Source organism: Corvus kubaryi, unplaced genomic scaffold (genome assembly GCF_017639235.1).
Source record: "Corvus kubaryi isolate FWS band 111438036 unplaced genomic scaffold, C.kubaryi_AGA036_p1.0 37361, whole genome shotgun sequence".
In the NCBI taxonomy this organism is placed as follows: domain Eukaryota; kingdom Metazoa; phylum Chordata; class Aves; order Passeriformes; family Corvidae; genus Corvus; species Corvus kubaryi.
In genome coordinates this window covers 1,481,211-1,508,748 of record NW_024581118.1, presented here as the reverse complement: position 1 = coordinate 1,508,748, position 27,538 = coordinate 1,481,211, and the positions used below count along the sequence as shown (strand labels likewise).

At 45.5% G+C, this 27,538-nt stretch overlaps 1 protein-coding gene across 9 annotated transcripts in view; it reads right to left on the bottom strand.

The window, feature by feature from the left end:
• PLA2G4A (phospholipase A2 group IVA) overlaps positions 1–27,538 on the bottom strand; it is a 70,202-nt gene that overhangs the window by 18,753 nt on the left and 23,911 nt on the right. For 7 of the 9 annotated variants that reach the window (XM_042033868.1, XM_042033869.1, XM_042033866.1 and 4 more), the window contains 5 exons: positions 15,099–15,247; positions 12,525–12,638; positions 10,094–10,131; positions 8,228–8,369; positions 2,954–3,090 (listed from right to left, as the gene is read on the bottom strand). In XM_042033868.1, coding sequence (XP_041889802.1) covers positions 2,954–3,090; positions 8,228–8,369; positions 10,094–10,131; positions 12,525–12,638; positions 15,099–15,247 — 580 coding nt within the window. Of the gene's footprint in view, positions 1–2,953; positions 3,091–8,227; positions 8,370–8,477; positions 9,965–10,093; positions 10,132–12,524; positions 12,639–15,098; positions 15,294–27,538 lie in introns of those variants that run through there. The other 2 variants (XM_042033872.1, XM_042033873.1) reach the window with 2 other exon arrangements.

The following is a 27,538-nucleotide window of genomic DNA, read 5'->3' as shown; positions in this document are numbered from 1 at the left end:
TGTGTATGAAGTAAATGATTACAGTGTCCTCATTTTTCCAGACAGAGCATCCTAAGCTGAAAGGAGCTCTTCCAGCTGGCATAGCTCAGTTTGGCAGACTGGAGGTCTCAGGACAACACATGCAGTTCTCTCCCTGTAAGATGCACCTCTCTGCCCTCCAGTTCATTATCACTACTGAAAAATTCCTAAAATATCTCAGTGTATCACAGAATCCCAGAATGGTTTGGGCTGGAAGGGACCTTAAAGCCCATCCAGTGCCACCCCCTGCCATGGGTAGGGACACCTTCCACTAGCCCAGGCTGCTCCAAGCCCCATCCAACCTGGCCTTGGACACTGCCAGGGATCCAGGGGCAGCCACAGCTTCTCTGGGCACCCTGTGCCCGGGCCTCCCCACCTTCACAGGAAAGGATTCCTTCCCAATATCCCATCTAAACGTACTCTCTGGCAGTGGAAAGCCGTTCTCCCTTGTCCTGTCACTCCATCCCTTGGAAATTGTCTCTCTCCATCTTTCCTGCAGCTCCTTCAGGCACTGCAAGGCCACAATGAGGTCACCCCAAAGCTTCCCTTGTCCAGGCTGAACAATCCCAGCTCTCCCAGCCTTTCCTCCCAGCAGAGCTGCTCCACCCCTCTGATCATCCTGGTGCCTCCTCTGGCCTCTCCAGCAGCTCCAGGTCCTTCCTGTGCTGGGCCCCAGGGCTGGGGCAGCTCTGCAGGTGGGCTCTCACCTGAGCACAGGGGCAGAATCCCAATCCCCTTCCTGCTGCCCATGCTGGGGGCTCAGCCCAGGGCCTGAGGGATGGATATCTGGGACGGATATGGCCCCACTTTCCAGGAGATGATGCTTCCATAATAAACTGAAGCACAACAACTACAACCTGTGCAGAGAGTTAATTGACTGTGAGGATGTGGAGAGGCATATAATGAGTTTGTTACTGAGAAACAAGTTAGTTTTACTGCAAACAAAGCTCAGACACACAGGGTCATGCCCAGCCATTTCTGTGACAGCACAACCAACCCTGTCCCACATGGGCTGCCAGGACTCGATCCATGGGCTCCAGGTCAGCTCCTGGGTGCAGGGAAAGGGGAATGCAGCTGGAGAAGTCAGCACAAGGTTGAAGCAAGATGGCAGAAAAGCACTGCTCCAAGGTTAGGCATGCAGCTGAGTGGACAAGCAAAAACCTGCCTCTCCAGGAAAGGAATTCTCCACCCTTCAGGAAAAAAAGAAAAGAGAATTATTCCCAAGTGATAGACTGCATGGAAAAGAAGTAAAAGAAAGGGAGTGCCTAGGTGTCAATTTGTTTATTCAACAAGCAAGGAAAGACTGAAGGGTGACATCAGAGAGCAAAAGCAAATTTGTTCAAACACAACTGCCTCCAATCTGTTTCTGACTGCAGAAGTTCAGATAATCTCGCTATTTTAACTCAGATTTTATAGGTTCACATTAGACCAACTACGTATTCACCCTTGGGTTATCCCCAAAGGAGACCTCACAGCCAGCAGACTGACATCTGTCCTGAGCAGGGTTGGCAAACCCTTCCCCAGAAACACAGGGAATGTTTTAATACCACGCTGCACTATTCCATTGCTCTTCATCCACCTTCTGCTCTCCACAACTGTGACCAAAGTGCATCCATCTCTCAGTGGACAGTGATAAATCTGCCCCCGCCACCAGTGATAGAAAACTCAGGTTCCAACCTTTTGTAGTCCAATCTAAAGGAGAAACTGACTCTAGTTCACAGACACTTCTGGCATTTCAAAACCTCCTGGCATTCTGAAAGCTTGCCTCTAGTCTGGGAGGGGGGAAGCAAGCTTCACACAATGAAAAATAATTGACAAAAAAACCCATCCAAGGAACAGAACTGATCATTACCTCCTTCAGGAGTCAACTTTGGAGTTAGAGTATTTGCATGGAATTAAAATTCAGGTGCTTCCTTAGAGCTAAATCAGATGATAAAACTCATCCCAGGCAGACTCCCTGCTCGTTTATATTCCAACAAGTCTTTTCCTCTCACAGAAATAAGACATTTGTTTAATCTCATCACTGAGTCTGAAAGGATCCTGGAGGTTTCTGCTCCAGCCTCCTGCTCAATGCAGAGCCAGCCTAAGTCAGATGAGGCTGTGCTCAGTCAAGTTCAGCTTTCACATGAGCACTGCCTGAGTCAGACTGAGAAGATGACACTGCTCCCAGCCTACTCAAGTGAGGATGGCTCAACACATTCCAGTGCTTGGCCACTCTCACTGCAACATAGTTTCCCTAAGAGTTAATCCAATTACTCCTTGTCCTTTCTCTGGGCATCTCCAAAAAGAGTCTCTCTTCTTCACAGTGACTTACCAGGAACTGAAGACAACACTAAGATCTCCCCCATCAATACCTGTGCCTGCTCCTCAAGGCTAAATGAAGTATTTTAAAATTTTAGTATTTTCTAAATTAAACAGTGCCAGTGAGACTGAGACAGGGTAATCCACAGTGGGATGCTCTGCAGAGTGGCAGCCAGGCCCTAGACGTTCCCAGTAAATCCACCAGGATTTTACATTGGGTGTAAAACGGAGCAAAAGATCTTTCAGTGATTTTGAGGCACTCTAAAAGCCCTCCCAAAGCATACAACATATTTTGGGTTGATATTTTGGGTCATCAGCTTCAAATCACAAGGGATTTTTTTGGTTTTTCACATTTCATCAGGAAAATAAAACAACACATGTTGGGCATTGATATAGAAATGCAGGTGCATATGTGTGGCACCTCTTTCCATCCGTTCTTGCTCTCAAAGCTCCTGAAGAGCACCTGGAGCCTGAGCTGTCCTTGCCCTTTGGGGCATTCAAGACACCTCCCCCAGCAGAGTTGGACGTGTAAAATGTGCTGTGAATTATAACCATAGAAATAAATCAGCTCTCGTGCCAATTCCTTCAGAACTTGCTGCAGAACAGTTGAGGATAACCAAGAGGAAAGCCTTACCAGGTGGATCCAGAGAGCCCAGCAATGTACGTGGCACAGTCCAGGACTCCTGACTCAAAAAGTGCTTTCATGACTCCAGCAAAGCCCACCATGGCCCGGAACCCCCCTCCCGAGCCCAGCACGGCGATCACTGGCACCTGCAGGGATGAGAGCAACACCACCACCACATCAGTGACACGGGACACACCAGGAGCATCCAGTCCAACCCCTGGACACCCCAAGAAGAATTAGAATTTATTTGAAGAAGTCAGCACTTGTAGCAAGATTTCTAAACAAAAGTATACTCAGAATTTCTTTAGAACTGTCTGTCCTTCTTATCCACGATCCGAAATAGAGGAGATATTAAATTTAGTTATTACATGAACTGTTCAGTTACAAGACCACAGAGATTTTTAAAGCAACATAAACACCAGGTTTAATCCAATTCATATCATTGTGACAGAGCCAATGGCAGTAAAAGTTACTAATGAGAAACAGAACAGAAACAAATAATATTTTGATTGGGAGTTTAAAAACAAGTTTTATAACAAAAACATCCAGTATTACTACACAGCATGAAGACAGTCTCAATTTTACCACCACTTTGCAAAAACTACCAGAGAGGTAGCGGGAATGTATGTGGATCTGGACAACTACTCAGCCACAGAGAGAGGAGTGACCAGAACCAGGGATGGTTATTGTGGCACCAGGTTAAAACTGTGTCCACAGGGGTTTATTTTACACTCCTCTCCTTCTTACTGCCCAGCCCTGACATCCAGGCTGTTCCCCTCAACTGCACAGCTTCCCCAGGTATCTAAAAAGAAGACAAAATAAAATAAAAATGTACTTGCTCCCACCATCACATGTTTTGGCCTAAGCAAAGGGCCCATCTGGTTCCCAGTTTCCAAAACCCAGGAGGATTTTCCACTGTTCAGCGGTGGCAAAGGAACCACCTCTTGGTTGTTACTGAGCATAAAAAGAATCACACAGCTGTGCCAAAAGCCCCTATCTGATCAAACTGCTAATCTGCCAAAAATCTCCCTGAAAGGCAATTTCAGGTGCCTATAGATGGAATTAGTGATAAAAGGATCCATGTGACTACAGAGTCCTGTTCTTTCTGCAGACTCCATGCTTCAAGCCATGAGACTCCCCTGAGGACTGACCGTCACAAGGAAATGCCCATGAACAATGACCAAGGCACTCAAGACATTTCTTGAGGCTTCCACTCCCCAAAACTGCTTATTCTTCATGCAGTGAGATTATTTTGTTACCTCCTTCATAAGTGTTCAGCTTTAGTAATAGAAACCACAGGTATTCCCTGGCCCCACATTCATCGTGCAGCTTCAGAGATACGGATCTATCCCAAAAATGACACAGCCCAGGGAAGGGTTTGGGATGTGTTTTGTTAAGCCAACGCCCCAATAACGGAGCAGCTGCTTTGAAGGAAGAGCCATGTCAGTAATCACTCCTTTAATAACGTGGGGAAACTCTGGAAGCTCCTCAGGAGCACTGCTCACTCAGCCTGAGCAGACACATCCCAACAGAGTGGAGATGTCCCCTGCAGGTGCGAGCCTGGAGAAAGTATGTGAGAACACTTCCAGAGCACCTCTGCTCCACTCATCAGTGCACAGGCACCAGGGAAAATGGGAGTGTTCCTCCAGAGGCAGAGGAATCCGCTATGGAGACAGGCTGGGAATGTCCAGGAGAGTCACCAACATCCTGACTGCAATGCTTCCTGGATCCACAGGCACTCTGGGCATCCCAGATTCCTGCACTGGGAAGGGTGGATACAACGAGGGGAAAGTGGATTATGGAATCACAAAATCATTCAGGTCGGAAAAGACCTCCAAGATCACCAGGTCCAACCATCAGCCCAGCACCACCACCATGTTCACCACTAAACTTTGTCCCCAAGTGCCACATCCACACATTTTTTTAATTCCTCCAGGGATGATTCCACCACTGCCCTGGGCAGCCCCTTCCAAAACTTTACAGCTTTTTCAGCGAAGAAATTTTCCTTAATATCCAACCTGAACCTCCCCTGGCCCAGCCTGAGGCCGTTCCCTCTCCTCCTGTCTCTGTTCCCTGCGAGCAGAGCCCGACCCCCCCGGCTGCCCCCTCCTGTCAGGGAGCTGTGCAGAGCCACAAGGTCCCCCCTGAGCCTCCTTTTCTCCAGGCTGAGCCTCCCCAGCACCCGTGCATTGCACAGTAAATAAATAAATCTTTAAAACGATGACAAAAAACAACTGAAGAGAAGCACCTCCTGCACATTTCCCCTCATTTATTTCAATACAAGCTGAGCTGCAGCATAAATCAAGTGAGGCAGATTCAGAGTCCTCTCCTGCTCTGCAGAGGAAGCAGGCAGGTTTGTCAAAACAGCTTTTTAGCTCCAATTCAGTTTCCAACATGTTTAAAGGCACAAAACAGTAAAAACTGAAATGAAATACACCCATCCTGCAAGTTGCCCTCTAGGATAAATAGGGCAGAGGCAGGGAGGGGGGAAGGAGCTGCAGCCAGAGCACCCAGAGCCAAGAACCAGGAAACCATGTCCTGATGAAGAACAGAGAAAAGAGGATACCAAATGCTGCACACTCCTCTACTGAACCCTAAATCCTTTGTACAGAACCACCAGCACATGAGATCACTCAAACCAAAAGGTTCTTAATCATATCTTCCAGTAATCAGGCAAGAAAAAACTGAACCATACTACATCTTGTTTTGGGAACAAGTGGCGCAGATGTTTTTATCCAAATGCCCTGGAAACACGGTGCACAAAATCTGAATATCTGTGTCAGAAAAAAAAATGCCATAGGGCACACAAATGATTATTAAAAAATTGTTCTGCAAATCCAGTTTGTAGAGAACTACATGCTTTCTTTAGAAGATCACGGTATTTTTAGAAAATTGCTTGAAGAGGCAAAAATTATAAAAATAAACTGAGCAACAATGAAAGTATGAGAAATCTCTGTGTTTCCAGAATGTGCCTAAGGATTAAGTTAGCAAATTTGGAACTACTCACTTCTCCATCCAGACATGTATAATGAATTCAGAGGCATTAAGTGTCTCCCAGCATCCCTGCAAAGCACAAGCTACTCAAGAGATAAAGCAACTTGGGTGAACTTTGAGTAAGTGACTTGTCCAAGATTAAACAAGGCCCACAGACAACTGAGACTACTCAATGTCTCCCAACTTCATGTTGAGACTCCAAACATCCAATAAATCCTCCTGCTATCTTCCATCTCTAGCAATAAAAGTAAAACTGCAGTTTAATTTGAACAAAATAGGTTTTTTCATTGCTAGAAACAGATAAAAATTCTGACAAGTCAGCTTAGAAATACACACTTGGCATAAGAAAAACGGAGGATAGCTACAGCTACTGTCTGGGAAGATGCAATTGAACTGATAAAATTTCAGTATTGGAGACAGTGAGGGATACCAAGGGAAGATGATGACACAAAGAATAAGAGATCTTACCTATCCTTTGCCATAATTCATGCACAGATACCACCTGCATGGAACTGAGACCTGAGGCACTGAGTATCACTCCAGTTCCAACTGGAGCTTGGCAGAATATCCACATCCTTTCTGAGGAAGATCCTATTCTGCTCTAGGTCACGCCAATGTCCCACTGACAGATTACCTACTCTGATAAGATCTGCATGTGTTAAGATTAAAATAACTGAACTGAAAATTAGGAAACCTTGAAAATGTTCCTTCACAATACACACAATTTATCTCACTCCAATTAAACTATGTACAATACTTGTTAAATTCTTTCATGTTCCTCAGAAAGTTCACATAAGAACATTTCATGCAGCAAGACAGAGTTCAAAAGTACACAAGAATGAAATATTTACCACCTGCCCAAAACTTCATGGAAATTCAAAAGATACTCTTCAGTGTTGGTTGCAAAAGAGTGTCACATTCTGCTTATACTAAAAATGCAAAAAAAGGAATCAATGCCAATGAAGGAATAAACCCAGATTAATTCGTGGACTCTGTTTATTGCTTGACACCCCCACAGGCACCAAGTGTTCCTGTCACAATTCAGGGAGCAGCACAGGAGAGGGAATGAGCAAGGAAGGAAGATGATGAAAAAGCTACAACAAAATAAGTAGATCTGGACCAAATGGATTCTTAATTAACTCTAAATAATGCATCACTAAGAGCTCAGTAGGATCTGGCTCCTCTCCTCACTGTGGTGTGAGGCCCTGGCATGGGGTGCCCAGAGAAGCTGTGGCTGCCTCTGGATCCCTGGGAATGTCCAAGGCCAGGCTGGAGAAACCTGGGATAGTGGAAGGTGTCCCTGTCCACGGCAGGGGGTGGCACTGGATGATCCTTACAGTCCCTTCCCACCCAAACCATTCCCTGATTCTGTGATATGACCCAAGCCAGCATCAGCCCACTGAGATCTGTTGGCTTCCCTTCCTCTTGGCTCGGTTCAAAGCACCAGCAAGTCAAGGAAAGCTGTACTTTCCCATGTTTCAAAGAAATAAAACTTCATAACCCTAATCCAGTAAAACTGGCTCAAGGAAAAGAAGGAAGGAAAGAAATAAACTAATTTCCAAGCTGACTCTAAATTTAAACCAGCTCATTTCCTGCCTACTCTTTCAGAGATGAAGGTCACAGAGTATGGGATGGGTAGTGGGCATGCAGGGGCACATTCTGTGCTGGTTGAGTGCCCAGAGCCACTGCAGGATTCAGCAGATATTTCACACACCCTGAAGCACTTTTCAGATGGCAATCTCCCTTCAGAGCCAACACCTTCACAATGTCTGGGATTCAAACAGGAAAAGTTGGAGCAGTTTGTTTAGAGGGCCAATGAATCACAGAACCCCAGAATGATTTGGTTGGAAAGGACATTAAAGCCCATCCAGTACCACCACAATGCCACCCCAGGAACACCTTCCACTAGCCCAGGCTGCTCCAAGCCCCGTCCAACCTGGCCTTGGACACTTCCAGGGATCCAGGGGCAGCCACAGCTTCTCTGGACACCCCGTGCCAGGGCTTCACTCCCTCACAGGCAAGAATTTCTTCCTAATATCTGATCTAAATCTCCCCTTTTATAGTTTAAAACTGTTCCCCCTGGTCATAAACTTTAATCTCTAACTTTAGAGCCAAGAAAAATTACTCTCCAGGCTAAACATTGTATGTTCATAGAGGAAAAGAATTTTTATTATCTACAATCTTTCTACATCGAACTCTTCCACCTCGCACACCTCATTCCTTCCTCTCACAGGCAAATGAAGAATTCCAAAGGGGATGCTAATCCTGATGGGAACTCTCCAAACTTACATCACGGGAAGTGGTCAGGTTCTGGCTGTTCTCCTCCCCTAGAAACGATTTGATGCTGTGCATGATGTTGTCTCTGCGCTGCTGCCGGAACCTCTTCTCCTCATCGCACAGGGCCATGCTGAACCGCAGGTCCGTCGAGGAGCTGTTTGGAAAAGGGACAGGCTGGTACAAAAGGCTCAGTTCCAAACAGGATCACAAACATCACCGTGGGAAATGAGCAGATATGAGCAGAAATTCCTCATTCACTTACATAAGATGAAACGAAATTGTATTTCTCATGTGACACCATTCATCAGCTCTGGAGTGATGGAGGCCAAGTACAACACGTCTTTGAGACATCCATTTTATATAGAACTCATTAAAAGGAAATAATTAAATACAGCAAGCGAGTTCTCCACTCACATACAATTATAAATCTTACAGCACAGATCATACTGGCATACCACAGAAAAATCTAAGCCCTCTTCTCTGTATTTTCCCCCACATTGTGGGATAAAACATGTACACAAGCCTGTGTAAGGATCTCGGTGCTGTACATAAATGAAGGTACAACTTCAGCTGCCACTTCTCATGGACAGCAGAGAGGAGTGGACAAATCCACCCTGGTACCCACTGAAAAGCACACAATGGTGAAATGGATCCATTTAGGCTCAGAGAATGATTCCCCAGGTTTTTAAAAAAAACTAGTATGTAATAAAATAATATAATTAAGAAAGGGGGGGAAAAGACTCCCTAGAAGCAATGTTCCATGAAGATATTCACAATCTGCATGGCTATCAAGGAATAGCAGCAGAACTTGATAAGATCCTTTACATTTCAAAGCCTAAGGAGAAGACACAGCCAAGCATGTTCTGTTTATTTAATGTCAGAGATATGAAATACTTGTAATGTACAAAGCCTGGCTGGTTCAGGGTGGTCTCAACCACCCACAAATGCATTTTCCTAGTACAACAGGATGAGCAGAAATTATCCCCGGGGAATGCTTGTCAGTCTCTGGAGGTATCAGGAAAGAGTTTAACTTTTACAGTGGTCCGTGGTGCTATTTATAGTTACAGACAAAAAATGACTCCTTAAATGCCTTGCTCTCAGGAAATCATTTTTAGATTTAAAATACATTTTTCTGATTATGCCTCAAAGTGATTTTTGGTCTTTCACCATGATAGGTGAAGAATGAGGGAGAAAGGCAGCTAGAGAGGGGAAAAAAAGGGACAAATAAAGGTAGATATCTGCTTAGCTTTTACATGGAGAACTCCTGGCCCTAATCTTCACCTTTGCCTTCAGCACTGTGTGGTATTTACATTTAAATACATTTTAGGGGCTCTGTAACAGCAGTCATAGATGCTGGAAGTTAATGTGAGAGGCCAAGTTCCCAGAGAAGGTGAAACAGTGAGGATGAAGCTGCACCTGAGCGAGGTCTGTGGGTTTTTTTAGGGACAAAGCCCTCGAGAAGAAAAGCCCTTCACATAAATCAGGCTGAGAGATTGACACAGGATGGCCTCACCCTGCAAACATTTGGAAGGGTCACACATCTTAGTCCCAGTAAGGGTGTTTAGTCAATGACAGAATTACAACATGAAAATAAACCTCAGTTGTAAAAGTTCCTCTTTTTTACAGTAGCTGGTATTTCTACACTACAACAAGGAATTTTTGCACTCTACCTCACATGTTTTTAAGAAAATCCCAACAGGGTGGGACTCTTGGGGTGTCCTGTGCAGGCCAGGAGTTGGACTTTGATGATCCTTGTGGGTCCCTCCAATTCAGGATATTCTGTGATTCCATGAAAATTTTAATGAACAATTTAAAAAAAAAAAATTCCTTTGCTGCTGGTGTATTTTCACCCTTTTTTTTAAAATATGAGATACTCACCATACCTCCAGAGACAATTCCAAAGTCATTTCTGTGACCTAAAGAAGGAATATTTAAATATGATTACAGCACTTAGAGAGGGAAAACCCACAAACACACCTGGAACATCAACTACTACTGTCAGAATTTTTCCTTTTTTTTCCCCCTTCTTCACTTTTTTTAAAAAGGAGGATATTTTTGGCACATGTGAATGAGATTCTTCTCTATGGATTTTTTTTTTAAAGTGCACAGTGTGATTCCAAAATACACCACTAGCACTGAATAGAGTGGAAAATGATGGTAAGTGCTGACTTTCATTCCTCAGATCCCACTGTCTTGCCTTTCTTGAACTGCTAATCCCTTTCTGACAGTGCTACTCATCTCTGTCCTGAGGGGATCTGATTCTCTTCACCCACTTGTGGCTGGCAGGAGAACCAGGGGATCACATCCATCTGCCATCTGTGTGAGGGAATCACTGCTCTGTGTTCCACAGGAGCCACCAAGTGTCTTTCCACAGCTAAATATGCCTTACCTAGCAGTCAGGAAGGGTGGTTGCTTACAACTTGCTGAAAGATGCAATGAATGTCACTGCACAATGGCTTCACTTGCCAACCACACTGAACTCCCTGGCCACAAGCTATGGGTTGGCCTTTCACAGAGCACTGAAAGGGCTGCCTGCAGGCAAGAAGTTAAAAAATTATGATTAAAGCACCAGTTCCCTGTCAGGCACAATCCAACAGTACAAGGGTGAGGAACTAAGACAGAATGGAGAGGTATTTTCTGCTCCCCAGACTCTCTCCTGTGCAATGGCCAGGCTGGTGCAGCCCTGGAGGAGTGTGACAGACTCAGCGTGTCCTCCACCTAAAACCAGATTCTCCTCCTCACCTGGGGCATGTGAGCACCAGGCATGGAGCTACAACACCCCAGAATGACCCTCAGACAGCAGTGAAGGACATGGGATGCAAAGCTGCCTCTGACTCAAACATCCAGGCCCAATTCCTGAAACAGGAATTGCAAATGAGGCAGAGCATGAGCAAGCTGAGGGGAAAAAGAAGAGGCAGAGAAACAACAAAGGGAGGACACGAACAAACACAGTGAAGAGTTACCCAGGAAGCACTTCAAAGGCAGGGAAGCAATTACATTATTCCCCACCTGGTATTACTAATTTAGAAAGCACTCCTGAAACCATGCAGTGATCCAATGCTTACAAAAATGCATGCACATGAAATAAACCCTTGGAGGGAAGCATTCCAATAGGGAGATATCATGGCTTTTCTACACCTTACCCAGACTGCCACAGACATCTCAGCAATACATGCTATGTACACATTGTCTACATCGGGTTCAACCTGACTTCATCTCCCCTTAACTATTTGCTTATAAATTTCAGAGTGTATTTGCCTTTTTTGCACTGGTTTTTTCCCTATGACTCCCTACTAAGCTTTGCTAAATGCTGATGAGAAGTTAAAGCAAGGCAAGGCCTTGTACTAATGGAATGAGCTTTGTGAACTGTGTTTGCAAAATGTATTCATCAGCTCTTTCTCACTGCCCCACCTCATGCCTGGCAGAACCAGGACCCGTACTCAACCCATGCTCCAGAAGTCCAAGAGTTACTGAGACACTTAGTGAAATAAAAATGCAGAAACTTCAAACAATGCAGTAATTTTAAAAAAGAAAAATAATGGAAGGTATCAAAATTCCAACTGCCCTAAGGCTATGCCAAATTAAATGTTAAAACTAACATATGAAACTCTCTGGTTTCCAATAAATAGGCCTTTAACCAGTTATTTGCTGTAACTACGCTTTTAAAGTTGCACCACATGGAAAACAGGAGAGTGGTGACAAATCAAGATCTCTCATCATACAATAAACTACAGCCCAAACCAGCGATGCAGATGCTATTTATACATTTTAATACATGCAGAACAAGCTCAATTCCACCCAGATTTAGCCAGGAGTTACTGTGCAGGCAGACAAGCCCTGCTCAAATGACTCCATCTTGTTTGCAGATGCGTTTAAAGGGAATAATCCAATTACTGCATCATTGCATGTTAACCAGGGCTGTGTTACAACAAGCCACTTACAGAAAGTGAAACATGTAATAATAAAAGAATTCCTTCAGCTTTCTGGAAGCCACAGGCAGCAGCAGGAGGGGCAATGCAGCAAACTCTGAGTAACCTCACACTCAGGCCATAAAAGTAAACTGCATCAAGTAAGGAAGAAACTGCTTTTGGCAGAGAAAGTTCCAAACTAGACTTCTAGAGAGGATTCTTTCAGCAGGGACACCAAGGCATTCAGTGGCACTGTTTTGCTTAATTCTCCTCTCAGCAGGGCTGTAAGAAGATAAATAATTAAGGTTTAACAGTGTCTTTAGGCTCCGTGTTTATCCATGGGCAACAGTGAATGCTCAGAAAACTTCTGACCAGGGCAAAGTCATGAATGTCCAACTTACGTCATTGAAAGTTAACTGGACCTCCTTCTTCTCTCCCAGTTTCAGAGAAGAGATGGGAAACGTGGATGTGCCAAGAGTCTCATCCATAACATAGTTGGCATCCATGAGAGTAACCTGGAAGAGATCGCTGGGTATTCAATTCTACTGCAAGAAATCCCTTTTTCATTCCATCAAACCTATTCCTGAAGTAAAAAAAATATATATATATATGGAAAAAGAATGGGCCTGACCCAACCCAGTCAATGCCCAGTGCCAACAGACATTTCTTTTAAACCAGGATAAGCTCATGGACAGTGGAGGTGTCACTTCAAGGAACTGAATTGCAGGAGTACACCAGGATAATTCATGAAGGGATGTTCATCCCAGCACCTTTCTGGCAGCAAATCTCACCATCTTTCTAATACCTTCAAATTCTACATATAAAGCACAGTACCTTTACATTTCCAGTAAGTAAAATTTCCCTGTGGAGAAACTTGTATAGTTTTAACTGTGATAGGCCAAAAAAAACATCCAGCAACTTTTCAGAGAAGATGGAATCCACACACCCCAGCCTTGACTCTACAGACCAAGATTTGCAGTGATTTGGCAAAGAGTGCAGCATTCCATTTTACACAAAGCTTCTCTCTGTATCCAGCCAGACCTTCAAGTCTCTTCTCAAATCTTTCATGCTGGAGCAGACCTTTCCAAAATGTGATAATACCCAAAGATGGATGTGGATATGGCAGAACACCATCCCATGCTTTTGCTCTAATCCATGTGGATCTAGGTCTAGCAGACTTTTTTTTCCCCGGTGGCTGCCTTCCAAGTCCTCAAGTAAGATATTCAGAAAGAATTTCAAATTATCATTTACACATCTCCAGACTCATTTGACTTATGGGGTTTTTTTCCATTTTATGGCACTGTATCTTCTAAAATATCACATGTTCATGGCTTGGACTGTATCTTTTGTATAAAACAAAAGGAGTCAAGATACAATCACTTGAATAATTAGTTGCTACATCTGGGATCAGCCTCTTCTCAGCTATAAAGAACCTTCTTCATCCTGTGCCACAAGCAACACTTTGAAATTATGAATTCTCTTTATTTTAGGAAAGAGCTCATTATTTTAATGGTACATTGCTCTGTTTCCTTGCAGAACTTTATGCCCATTCCTGCAATCTCTGAGTGCTGTCTCTTAAAACCAAAAGCAAAAACTTCATAGTGGGATTTTGAAGAGCTGCTCACACTTCAGAGGGAACTGCACTTGGGATAGAATTAAAGATGCAGATTAAAACAATGCGAGGAGTCACAAGGATTGTGGCGTATGAGCTTCGGAATTCACAGAGGGTTTGGGTGAGGAGGTGATTTTACAGATTTCTGACACTGTACTCCATTGCAGAATCTTGTCTACATTACCAGGTCCACAATTAACCCTTATTAAATGTTATCATCTATTCTTGGCAGACAATTTTCATGAAATTTCATTGCACTAGCTCAGAACCAGCAACAGCCTTTAGTTACTGTAAAGACACATTTCCAATTTCTACCTATAATCCATCCTGCTGTATTTGCGATTTTAGTAATTTTATCCTTTCAAAACCCTTAAACCAAATTTTGTCCTCAACAAATTCAAACATTCCTAGGGAAGTTGCCTAAGTGTAAGGGAGGGCTCAGAGCAGGGCCCAGGCTCTGATCCAGGGGGCCCAGCAACGGCACCGAGGAACAGGCAGGAACTGATGCCCAGGAAATCATTGTGAATTCCCTAGTATCTTTTGTCTCTAGTGCAGGATGCAGGTGATAGTTCTTCATGATCCACCAAGCTGACCATAGGTGTAATGCCCAAACTGTAGAGCCTTCCCCAGGAACACAGGGAGCTTGTAGGAAGCACAATTCCCTTTCAGACCCAAGGTCTGATGGTCACAAGGAAAGCTCAAGGAAAACCTTCACAGGCTGCAGCCTCTGTCCCAGTTGGCCAATTTAGACTGAAGTCTGTAAGATTGGGTCAGAAGAGAACAGATGTCAGGGCCATCCTCTATGAAGAACAGAGCTAACAAATGACTAGAGCTAACTTTAAATCCTTGCCATGCCCACTTAGACCTAACATTCAGCTCTTGTGCACAGCCTGGAGAAGTTTAACACACTGAGACTGAACAGTGGCTTGGCCAACAAGGCTGCACATGGAGTGGTCCCCAGAAGAGCTCCAGGGTGGGCTCCAGGCAAGAAGGACACAGCAGAACCAGCCTTTTGCTTTGTCTCCCTGGGCAGACACTTGACTTAAGTCCCACCTATTCCCTGTCCGTAAGAGCTGAATCGGGGTAGGAAGAAGGGAGTAAATACTCCATGGCTGATGTGAGGAATAACAAGCTACTGTCCCTCAGGAGCTGTCCAAGAGATGACTCACAGGCATATCTTGTAATGCCTCTCCAGGCTACTCCTTGAATAATTCAATTTATCCAACACCTCTTGCTTAGCACCATGGCTAAACTCAGATTTAACGTTTTAAACAAAGGGGTAATCTTGAGACATCAGATGCCACATGTGTGTAAGCCACTGTTATTTTACCCTTCATCTTCCCAGCTCAACCATGGGATTTACCTCCAGAACATTCTCCAGGTTGGGGTCCAGAATGAACTCGAAGGTCTCGTTCCATGTGGGGTTGACGTCGTTGTTGAAATGCTTGGTTCTCTTCCTGCAGTCAGGGGCGGTGGGGATGAACAGCTCCACGTAGGGATCTGGAGTGTCAACTGCGCAGCAGAACACAGGTCAGGCAAGGGAAAACACCAGCCTAGGCTGGAGTAATAGATACAATTGTGTGAAACCACAGATCCCCTCATGGTCAAGGACAGAAGGATAAGCAACTCTGTAAGTTACATAAATGTAATGACAGGAATGATACAATGATATCAACAATTCCCCCAAAAGAAACATTAGGTTTCTAGGAGGAGAGGGGAAAAGCCTTGAGCAAACAGAATGGTACAGGGACTGAGTCAAGTTTATTGGGAATATGCAAAAGTCTGGCAGGCAGTGGTTAAGTGTTTGTAAAAGCTTTTACTTCTTCCTCTCTTTCTAGCCTTTAATGGCTTTGGCTTGAGTCACAGCAGCAAGTATCCCACAAAACAATGAAAACAAGCAGTCTGATGTGGGTTTTGGATCCTCTTTCACATTTTCTGGTTTGGGCATGATGGAGGAAATCAGTCACAGCACTGCAGTGCTGCACGCACCAGAAGGAGTGCTCAGCTCTGAAACACTGCCACCACCACAGCTCTGGGGAGTCAGCACAGGATCAGGACCTTATTTACACAGTATGTTTGAACAACAAGTGCGCAGAACCCCAACAGGAAACAGAGATATGGCAACTGCAGCTGATAGGAATTACCAGTGGGGGAAAAGGAAACATTGGCAAATCCCATTGGATGTGTCTAAAAATAGCCATTCCTGAGAGCACAAAATGCAGCCCTAAAAATCCACTTTCTAACAAGTTAAAGCATGCAGGGGTTTTCTGTACAATGAGACTTTTCTTTGTGTCAGATTGGGCGAGGGCTCCAATGCTTCCCAGGAGAGCAGGGGAAGTTATTTCTGTGGTTGTGGTGGATCACCAAAAGTCTCCTACTCTGCTGTGGTAAAACACCCACATCTTTCCAGCACAGAATCAAGGAATCACAGAATATCTTGAGCTGGAAAGCATCCACCAGGATCATCAATCCAAGCCCTGGCCCTGCACAGGCACCCCAACAATCCCACCCTGTGCATCCCTGGGAGTGGTGTCCAAACGCTCCTGGAGCTCTGGCAGCCTCGGGGCTGTGCCCATTCCCTGGGGAGCCTGGGCAGTGCCCAGCACCCTCTGGGGGAAGAACCTTTCCCTGATCTCCAGCCTGACCCTGCCCTGGCCCAGCTCCAGCCATTCCCTGGGTCCTCCTCCCTGTCACAGAGAGCTGAGATCAGAGCTGTCCCTCAGGAGGAAGCTGAATCCTCTCTTCCAAGTTTGTCCTCTGGTTTAGTGAAATGTTACCAAGCAAACCAATGCCCACCACAAACAGGAACCTATTTCTTACAGGCTTCTTTTTGAAAGAGACTAATTCCTATTACTAGGAAAAGCAAGTCTAAACATTCCTCCTTGTATACACTTTAAGTCCAAAGATACCTTTTTTCAGCAAAGCCAAATTTTAAGAACTCTTGGAGTTCAATAAAACTTTATCCATGAGATTCCTGAGGCCCAGAGAGATTTCTCCCTCCTGCTGGAAGAAGAAGGAAAAGAGGAAAACAAAGGAGTTGGATAATTTAAAATCAAATCAATTGTCTTTTGGGGAAAAAAACCCAACCTGACCAAACAACCAAAAAAAGGGCTTTTGGAAATCACTCTGGAGGTTCTGAATGTGTCCCCAGGCACATCCTATTCAATTTTATTCTAATACAACTTCTCAGGAGTTTTCCACTGTGCTCCATACCTGTGGGGCTCAGCTAATTGCTACATTGAGGTGGTCTCAGTGCTCCCTGAGTAATGAACAAGCAGCTATTTAAAGCTGGGGATCAGTGTGGAAAGCCTTTAAATAGCAACCTTTATCATCTCCTGAGGAATTATGTCTGATCTTGTCTCTTCTTTATGGGCAGGGGAACTGGGGGATCAAGCCCCAAGTCTTTCCTCACCAGGCAGATGTTCCAACTTGCCAACTTTTCCATTAGTTCATTTCAACTACTACACAAAGCTCTGCCACAAAAAAAGAATCAAGAATCAAAAGAAACAAGGCTCCTTGAAACCAAAAATCCATGAAGTGACAAGGTCTCATTTGCTAAGTCTTGATAGCCAGCATGACTCTGGCAATAAACACCCAGGCTTGCTCTGCCAAGAGATTAAATTTGCCTACAAAAACCTGGATTTTAGCCAAAATCCTGATGGCTGAGCAGAGTTCTGGGCAAAACATCAATGGCTCCCTCTCCATTCAGTTTTTCATGTGATTATGTGATCAGCCCAAACTCTGTTACAAAAATCTAATTGTTCTTACCAACACAAACAGCAAATGGTTTCATATCCATATTTAAAACCCCAAAGCATGTGGAAACCCCAGACCTGCAGATCCATTACTAACTTCCTATCAGGCAAACCCTGGTAAGTGTTGAAACAGAAACTAAACCTAAGGCATGGATCAACTAAACTTGGAAAAATCAGTCTTGGCAGTTCAGTCTTGCCAAGTCACCCCACTCCATGCCTTCATCAGCTTTTTAACCCAAGGCAGAGATTTAATCACCTGCCCTTTCATGTTTGAAACTTTATTTGGAGCTATTTTCAGTTAAGAAAATGAAAACCTATTATTTTTTAACTTCCTTCTTCAGATGAGGAGAAAATGCACTGGAAGACTGCTTGCTCTGATTAAGATATTGCTATAAGCTATAGTAAATACTTTTTTAAGCTATACCATATTAATTAAAACCTCACTCCTTGGATGGAAACCAAAAACTACCAGCAACCTGGCAAGTAACACAAAAGTATTCACTTAATGTATTTCAAAACATTCAAGTTATCAAATGCAGATGAAACAGCCAGTGTGCACCCTTGCCATAGATGTTTTCATTGCTGCCCAGGCTTCTGCTAATTGATTTGCCATGTAATGTTAAAAAAACTAAGCTGAAAATGTAAGTAAAAATAGCTTGATCACCGCTGTTATCACAGAATCATGGAATGGTTTGGGTGGGAAGGGACCATAAGGCTCATCTCACCCCACCCCTGCCATGGGCAGGGACATCTTCCACCAGCCCATGTTGCTCCAAGTCCCATCCAACCTGGCCTTGGACACTGCCAGGGATCCAGGGGCAGCCACAGCTTCTCTGGGCACCCTGTGCCAGGGCCTCCCCACCCTCCCAGGGAACAATTCCTTCCCAATATCCCACCTAACCCTGTTGTCTGGCAGTGGGAAGCCATTCCCCATTGTCCTGTCCCTCCAGGCCCTTGTGCCAAGTCACTCTCCAGCTCTCCTGGAGCCCCTTTAAGCACTGGAAGGCTGCCATCTATATTTTGATTTTAAAAGGAAGAATTGTTATGGTGTATGGGTCAAAAGCTGATGTTTAATCACGACAAGAGACTTATCCATGTCTGAGAATTATCTCTGTCTGAGCCTGATGACCCTAAAAGTCTTTTCCAGCCTTAAGGATTCTCTGTAGAGGCAGCACTGTCAGGGAATTGCTCTTTTGTGGCAGCAGCTGCCTGAGATACCAAGCACAGCCTCCTGAGCAGCAGCACCTGGGGGAATTTGCATTTGTTCCCAGGACACTTCTGAGGAAAGGAGAGTTTCTGCACAGCTCAGCCCTGCTCGGGCTGTTCCTTATGCAAGCACTGCCACTCCATCCCCATTTCTCAGGAACAAGGCAGGCTGAGCTAACAATTAAGCCAAGTATCTCAAACCCTACCTGCACACTAAAAAAATACAATTAAGGCTTTCAGCATTGATGCCAACGAGGGTCCTGCAATTAGCAGCTTGGAGCTCAATGAGGTCTCGGGGTAATTAACAAAATGTTGGTGATAATTCAGATTTACAGCCCCCCCCAAGCTCCAGGGGCTGAAGACACACATCCAATAACAAGAGCAGAGTCAGCATCTCCACTACTGTTTTTAAACTGCTGCCTTAGGAATGGCTGAGAGGTAGAAAGTAAGGATTCACTGACTTTTCCTCATTTGATTTATCTCCTGGTTAAGTCATGGCTAAAGGATTCTCCCCTTAAATTACATTATGAATCACCAAGTGAAACACACAGTGGACAGTAATAAGGGTCAAACATTTTCACAGTGAAAAGTGAGTAATGTTTTAAGCAATCTGGCTATTAAGGAAACCTGTAAAATTTTCTGCAGTGACTGGAAACTATTTGATCTTATGTTGTTAGTCTGGTGAGATGGATGTCATCAGGCCTCCATATGAATATGATTAATATTACAGATATATGATTTATATTTCAGTCATTCCAATTTCAATTACTTCAACAGCATAATTACCAAAAAGAAACTATAGAAAGCCTGTTCAAATATAATACTACTATATATATATATATATATATATATCTCAAAATAAAAAGTGGTAATAACCCTTAATTTATCCACCACTAAGTGCAACCCCATTGATAAAAACCTACTACGTCCCCAATGACCATCTTTGTGTATTTCCCACCATTTTTTTGGTTTGCTGCACTATAGTACAACTTGTTTAGCACATGCAGCTGAGCAGCCTGGCTGAGGTCAAGCCAATAATGGGAATTGCTGGATGACCTCTCTTTTGTCCAAGGAGAAGGAAGCTAAACAACAATAGGATTTCTATTCAAATTGTGAATTTTGTGGGGCCTCACAGTGGCACGGAACTATGAGTTGGTGTCTCTGCCATTGACAAGAGAAAAAGTAATAGATTTTAAATTCATGGGTTTTCCCAGTTTCATGTGATTTTTCAGTTTTTAAAAAGGGAATTCTTAAAAACTGTACTTATCAATAAGTGTCCCTCCAACCATGGAACAGATACTTGAGATGCTCCACACAAATCCACAGTCTAGCAGTAATGCAGATGCCAGGAGATCTGTCAGAAGGCCACAGCAACCTAAAAACCCCAGGAATAATCACTGCTGCTTGTGTTTAAGGCACCACAGGGAATGCCAGGGCTGGTGGCTTTGGGGATTTTGCAAAGGGGTGATGCAGTGCCAGATTTCATGAGCGGAAGGTGACTCCAAGGGAAGTAAGGCAGCTCTGAAGCAGCAGCTATGCTTTGAGAAATACTGGGATTAGGTAACACCTTCATTAAAAATTATTCGTGCCTTTTATGACAGCGCTTTTCATCTCTGGTGTTACTTCAATGGAGGGAAGAACCAGCTCTCAGCACAGGCACTGCACTATCACCCAGTTTACTGGTGCAGGACACCACTGCTTCCACTGATCCAGCCTCGAAAGGGTAAAAAAAACTCAAACAAGTCTGCTTTTGGTCAAACCACATTTGTAGAAGCGCCAAGAGCAAAGAAACATTGTCTTCTCTAGGTTATCTGTACAGGCCTCTTTGCAGATACACTCTGAAAAGTGACTGAAGCATTAAACAAAATAACATTTTTCTAGTAGTGTGCCAGAGTCTAAGGGGTTTAGGGTTTTTTAATTGATTTAAATGCCTAGTTCTCACTGTTAAACCAGTGAAACCGGTCACTCCATGTGTTGGTTTTGCAGGGCCTGGTTTTTGGCAGTGGGGGGGCCACAGAGGTGGCTGCTGTGAGAAGCTGCTGGAAACTTTCCCCATGTCCGACAGAGCCAATCCCTGATGGCTCTGAAGATGGACAAGCTGCTGGTCAAGGCTGGGCCAATTGCAGAGGCTGCTAACACCTCTGTGATAACAGATTGAAGAAGAAAATCAGAGCAAAGTGTGCACGGACAGTTTTTTCCTGGCCAGAGAAGAGGAGGAGGTGAGAACACCTGAGGGGAACAACACGGAGGCACCGGAGTCAGTGGACAAGGAGGGACACGAGGTGCCCTGGGCACCGGAGCCAAGATTCCTCTGCAGGCTTTGGTGAAGATCGTGGTGAAGCAGCTGTGCCACTGCAGCCGATGGGGATTCACCGGGGATGCAGAGATCCACCCACAGCCCCTGGGGATCCACAGGGGATGCAGAGATCCACCCACAGCCCCTGGGGATCCATGGGGGATGCAGAGATCCACCCACAGCCCCTGGGGATCCACGGGGGATGCAGAGATCCACCCACAGCCCCTGGGGATCCACCGGGGATGCAGAGATCCACCCACAGCCCACGGGGATCCACCCACAGCCCACGGGGATCCACAGGGAATGCATTACATTTTTCTCTCCTCTGCCCAGCTGTGGCAGGGGAGGGTCAGTGAGTGACTCTCATGGGTGCCTGGTGTTTAGCTGGTGTCAAACCATGACGCTCCACCACCAAAGACACGAGCAAGACAGAAGGAGGCCTGGCTCAACTCTGACTGCGGGTCCATGGAAATGCCAGACCTGGACAGGGTAATTTGGTCTGCAGTAAGTACAGGCATATCATCACATTCCTGCTGAATTACTCCAAAGCCACAATACGATTTTTAGTCCACGTTTATGTTATCTGATGGAGTACAGATTATTCTCAGTCTGGCATAAACTCTGCTAATACAAATTTACACTGGCAGCGTTTTCTGAATCTGCAGAGCAAGTTTACACTGGGTCTGTGTTTGGTATCGGGAAGCTTTAGAGGTTTTGGACTCTCCCAGCAGCCCCAGAGCTTGATTTCCCATATTGCTGAAGTGCAGCCTCAGGGCCTGTGAGGGAGAAGAGTCTCCTCCCTTGACTTTTTAATTCAGACAACTGTCAAGAATGCTTTAAAAGCTCAGCATTGAGCACACATTCCTTGGATTTCAACTGCCCTGTAACACTCTTGGCCGGATGCTTTGATAAAGCCTGTCACTAAAAACCATCCTCCACAAAAGTGTTCCTTCCTGTGGTGACAAACATGAGAAAGGCTGATCATTTTCTCCCTCCCTTTCAGAACACGTTCAGTCAGAAATACATAAAGGAACACTCCTGAGTTGTAAGAGCTTTTCTTTGGTACAGACGGATCTGTGGGACAGCTGGAATCCTACAAAGTGCAAGGCAGTACCCAGATGATGAATCACAGAATGGGTAAGGCTGGAAAAGATTTCCCAAGATCATCGTGCTCAACCACCAGCCCAGCACCATCACTGTGTTCACCACTAAACCTTGTCCCCAGGTGCCACATGCACATAGTTCTTGAACACCTCCAGGGATGGGGATTCCAACACCTCCCTGGGCAGCCCGTTCCAAGGCCTGACCACCCTTTCCATAGAGAAATTCCTCCTGGTGTCCAACCTGAACCTCCCCTGGCCCAGCCTGAGGCCGTTCCCTCTCCTCCTGTCCCTTGTTCCCTGCGAGCAGAGCCCGACCCCCCCCGGCTGCCCCCTCCTGTCAGGGAGTTGTGGAAAACCAGAAGGTTCCCCCTGAGCCTCCTTTTCTCCAGGCTGAGCCCCTTTCCCAGCTCTCTCAGCCACTCCTGAGGCTCCAGATCCTTCCCCAGCTCCATTCCCTTCCCTGGCTCCAGCCTCTTAGTATCTTTCTTGTCGTGAAGGGCCTCAAACTGACCCCAGTTCACATTCTTCAGCTCATGCTTTTAAAAAAACATTTTCAGAACTAATTAAAAGTCTCCTTCAGGCAGCAACCTGCAGAACTCCTTACCCAAGGAGCTGTGGATGAGAAGACCTATGTGGATTCAAAGAAAAGCAGTGAATTTTCTGCAAGAGAAACTCAGTGACAGCTGATTACCCCAAAGGCACATCCAGCTCAGGGAATCTCACTGAAGGCAGCCAAGGAGACGAGAGGATCAGTGGGAAGTGTCACATTCTTACCCTGTTCATATTTTTCCTTTACATCTCACTATGACTGATGTTCTTCGCAATTCTCCCTTGGATCAGGCATTAGCCCAACCCTAACACTCCTGCGAAAGGGGATGAGAAGGAAAAGAATCGAAAGCAAGAAAAAGTTAGATTATGACAGGGGACAAATGGCATAAACAGAGGGAGCCTCCTCCTAAATGGAGGGAGTGAAAGGCTCAAACCAGAGGAACAGTGGTGTCCACAGGTCCTGGAGGGGAGCCCCACCAGGAAGCTCCGCCTGGAGACAGGACAGCACATGGAACAGAAGCAGCTCCCAGCTACCACGACGCTCTGGGGCTGGTGACAGCCTGGCAGGGCCTGGAGCAGGGCCAGGGGGGTTCTCCAGCCACACAAGATGGATCCTGAGCCAGCACTGCTCCATGTCACCACCACAGCATAACAGAGTCATGGGAGAGCTTCCTCTAGGACGGGAATGAGTTTTCACCAACCTCTCACAGGAACAGGTCTCCCCTCAGTAACTCCATGGCAAGCACTCACAGAGAGAATTTCTCATCAAAACGATATTTTTGCAGCTGGGAAGAGCAGCATTTTCTCCATCAGTTTCACTGTGGAACACACGAGCCTGTTTCTGTTTCCAACATGACTTCCACCTCCCAGCACTGGCCATCCCCACCAAAGGGAAAGGATACTGGGTGTGCCAAGGAAATGGAAATCTAGCATTTGGTTGCCCCAGTGTTAGACTGAGATCTGCAGTAGACATCTTGAGCAGTTGCTAGCAGCACTTTTCATTTAAGATTTTTTATTTTATCCATCTTTCATGGATCCGTATTTCAGCCACATGAAGTCCTGCACATGTAGCTTGTAGGATGTGGAGGATTGGCCAACTCTGACCTACTTTTCCCAGGCTGTTAGGCTGGAAAAGGGGAGCAGTTTGGCTTGTTTTCCCCTTGCAAAAATCAGGACCTGCTCCAGGGCCTTGCAGGAAGAGCCTTATCTGATGGCACTCCGACAGGAAAGTGCACTGTAGCTGATTCAGGGTGCAAGACTGGCCCTGCTGTGGTCCAGAGAACAGCTGGATGAGTCCTGAATGAGCTGCTCATAAGCATGAGCTGCTCAATAACACAAACTATAATACAACCAGGCAAATCTCCAGTTCCTCCCTTTCAGCTAGGCCAGGTTTAAAACCCTGCTCACACCTGCCTGGACTGCCTTGACTCGCGTTTAACCAAGCCACCTGCAACCCCAGGAGCTCTGGCTCACAGGGAACAGCCTCAGGGCACAGGGCTGTGAGGGACAAACAGTGGATGCTGGACATCCCTTCCCCATTCCCAGATCCCAGAGCCAGGGCCAGACAGGTAAAGGTGTGCTCCCATCCCAGTTTCCTTTGGAGATGCAGGAAACGATGAGGAAGGGCATCTCCTGGACTTGGGGGGATGTCCACAGCTGCCTGCAGTGGGCTGACCATGCCAAGAGCTACTCAGGAGCTGCTTCTCAGCTCTGTTTGGGCAAGTTTTGCAACCAGAGCTGAGCTCTGGTGACTGCACTGCTCCCAGCACTTGTTTATCCGAGCAGCTTAACTGCAGTGGAAATGCATCCTTGATTCCAACGGGGTGGACAGCAACTGGAATAGAAGCTGAGTACCAGTGCTGCGAGCTATCAAACTTTAAACACTTTTAAGAAGGGAATTTTTTCCTAAAAATACCCAGAATGACACCGTTCATTACCACAGCATCAAAAGAAGATGAAGCAAGGAAAAGCTGCAAATCCCAAACAGGATTAAGCAAGATGAGTGATCATTAAGAGCAGAGTCACACAACTGGTTTCCTTTGTATATGCCACCATTTGTTGTGAAAGCCAGAACGCTTCTATCTAGATAGAAGACAAATTTTACAATGCCTCCTCTGACCCAGTTTTCCACCAAGATCCCTGAAAATCCAGAAGGGGAGAGATGCTATGGAAAGGAGACCCAGTTTGCAAGCATTTCTCTTTCACAATGCTGCAGTTTGGGACTCTGGTCTTTTTTCCTACAAGTTTTTGTACTGTCATGGAAGTAAGGAAAGGCTCTACAGTTCAGGTGGCATCTGAGTAGACTCAAAACTACACATCTACTATAGAAGAACTCACTGGGGCAGAGGCAAGGTCTTTTTCAAGAGGTCCAGAGAAGTGATTTTACAAGGTCTGCAATCAGCAGCAAGCTAAGCTATTAAGATAATGAAATCCTCACCAAAGCCATGCAGATTTTTTGATATTTCACCTTGTAATAGCTTTATATGGCAGGTTTTGGGCAGCAGGGGCATAGAATCCTAGAATGGCTTGGATTGAAAGGGACTCATACCACTCCCGGCCATAGGCAGGGACACCTTCCACTAGCCCAGGCTGCTCCAAGCCCCGTCCAACCTCGCCTGGGACACTGCCAGGGATCCAGGGGCAGCCACAGCTTCTCTGGGCACCCTGTGCCAGGGCCTCACCACCCTCACAGGGAACAATTTCTTACTAATAAATTTTTTTGTCTTCTTTTTCATCGAACTGTGTTTCTGCCAGTTCAGCAGGGTCCAGTGGCTGACTCCAATCCCATTTACAGCTGGTACAGGGATGCAGCAGGAAAGAAGGAAAGGTGTACAGCAGGAGGTAGGTTTAGCTTTATTTCTGACTATGTTACTCTGCTACAATTAACTGGCAATAAATGACAGTCATTTCCTCAAACTGAACCTGTTTGCCTGTGTGGGTAAGAGGTGAGAGATGTCCCTGTCCTCATGCTGACCCTTACATCATGTTCTCGCCCTGTCCTGTTGACAGAGGGAGTAACAGAGCGGCCAGCCAAGGTCAGCCAGCACACCTCTGCTGCACTTACTCACCTCACAAAACTTCCAGCCTGGAAACGAGCGGAGCACACCTACCAGAGCAGCAGCCTCTAAACCAGGATTTAAACCTTTGTAAAGCTACAGCTGCATCACCTGGATGTTGACAGGATGGTATCCAGGGCATGGGAATCACCCGGACAGGGACACTAAAACTGAAATGAGTGACACCAGTAAAGGAAGGACTTCCACAGAGGCAACAGTAAATGGGCAGACACCTGAAATAAGAGACTTGAATGAACTGCTGGGAAGGAAAGGGTCTGCCCTCAAACTTCTTTTGCCCCCTCCCCACCATCCTGGGTGGTGAGTTCTTACAGGAAATCTCATTTATCACCCCCACACACAGATCCACAGAATGACAAAATGGCCTGAGGATGACACAACCACTTACACTGCCCATTCATGAAGAGCTCAAGAAATCTTGGAAAACTTTCTAGAAATACTGGTTATCTTCCCAGCCTGGGCTTGAGGAGACAGAGGTGTGGATGGCCATGACAGAGGAGTCAGGGCCTCCATGCCACCCATGGAGTGGGGCACCACACACACCAGACCTGCCAGCTAAAACTCCTTGAGCAGAGGTAGACTTCAGAGCCTCAGGACGAAAAATATCACACAAAGCACTTCAGCGTATTTCATAGACTTAGATTTGCTCAGATCTCTCAGAGCTGTTCCAGAAAGTCTTGGAAAGGCTGATACGGAAAAAAAACCAGCAAAACATACAAAATCCCTCATGTTCCCCCAGGCCTCCATCACCCCACAACGTAAAATTAACTCTCTTATTCCCAGAGCATCTCTGGTTCATAACCCGGAGCAACAACAGCAGAAAAAATTTGGGGCAATCCCCCAGAAGAGTCAACAGCTTGGGAGCATCCATAAGGGGAGAGCAACACTCAGGCACCCACCCCAACCAGGGTTCACATGTGGTCTGTCACAGCCACCTTCCTGTCCTTGAGATAAAAAACCCGATGGGAAAGTTCAGCAATTCCCTCAACAAGTTTCATTTTGGGCAGTAGGCAGATCAAATCAAATAAAACAAAGATATATATACATATAGGTTGGCACAATCAACTGTAAAGGCCCTTCCCCACTCACAGCTTTAAGCACCTCCTCATAGCAATTAACACAATCACTCATTTGATCAGGTAGCTGCCACGCTCTAGTAACAGGGAATAAAAACACTTTTAATTTTCCCAAAATTAAAAAAAGAAGCAAAGATCTGTTTTTCTCACTTTGGGGGATTTGCCAGGACCCCAAGGACCAGCCTTGGGTCCTTGGAAGCTCACCCAGAGATGCCCCAGACTGGGGGTGCCTCAGGCTACTGAGCTCTGGCAGCTGCCTCAGAGAAGAAGCCAACCAGGTTTCAGTGGCCCCAGAGCATCACTCTGGCAGGTTTGATCAAAATAAAATATTCTTCCTCAGCAGCTTCTCGATTTTGATGGCTTGCTAAGACAAGAGGGTTTTTTCTAGAAAAAAAATTCAATTATATTGATGGATAGTATTTGAAGTTTATACTTCATAGGACAGTACTTTATACAGGACAGTATTTGCTCTGGTGCACAAAGTTGCCATGATCTCCAGGCTTTCATCACCCTTTAGTCTCCCTTTAATATCATATCATGGGGCCCCCACTTCAACTTCCCTTTTTTCCCTTTGCATGTTGCCCCCACTGTCTCATGACAGACGCCTGTGTCCAAGAACCCGTGTAGAACCTGTGTCTTTCCATTTAACTCATCTTCTTACACACACACAAACTCACAGGCTCCTTGTTCCTCTCTTCCAGCACTTTTCCTGAGGTCTTCTTATCTAAAGACCACCATATAGAT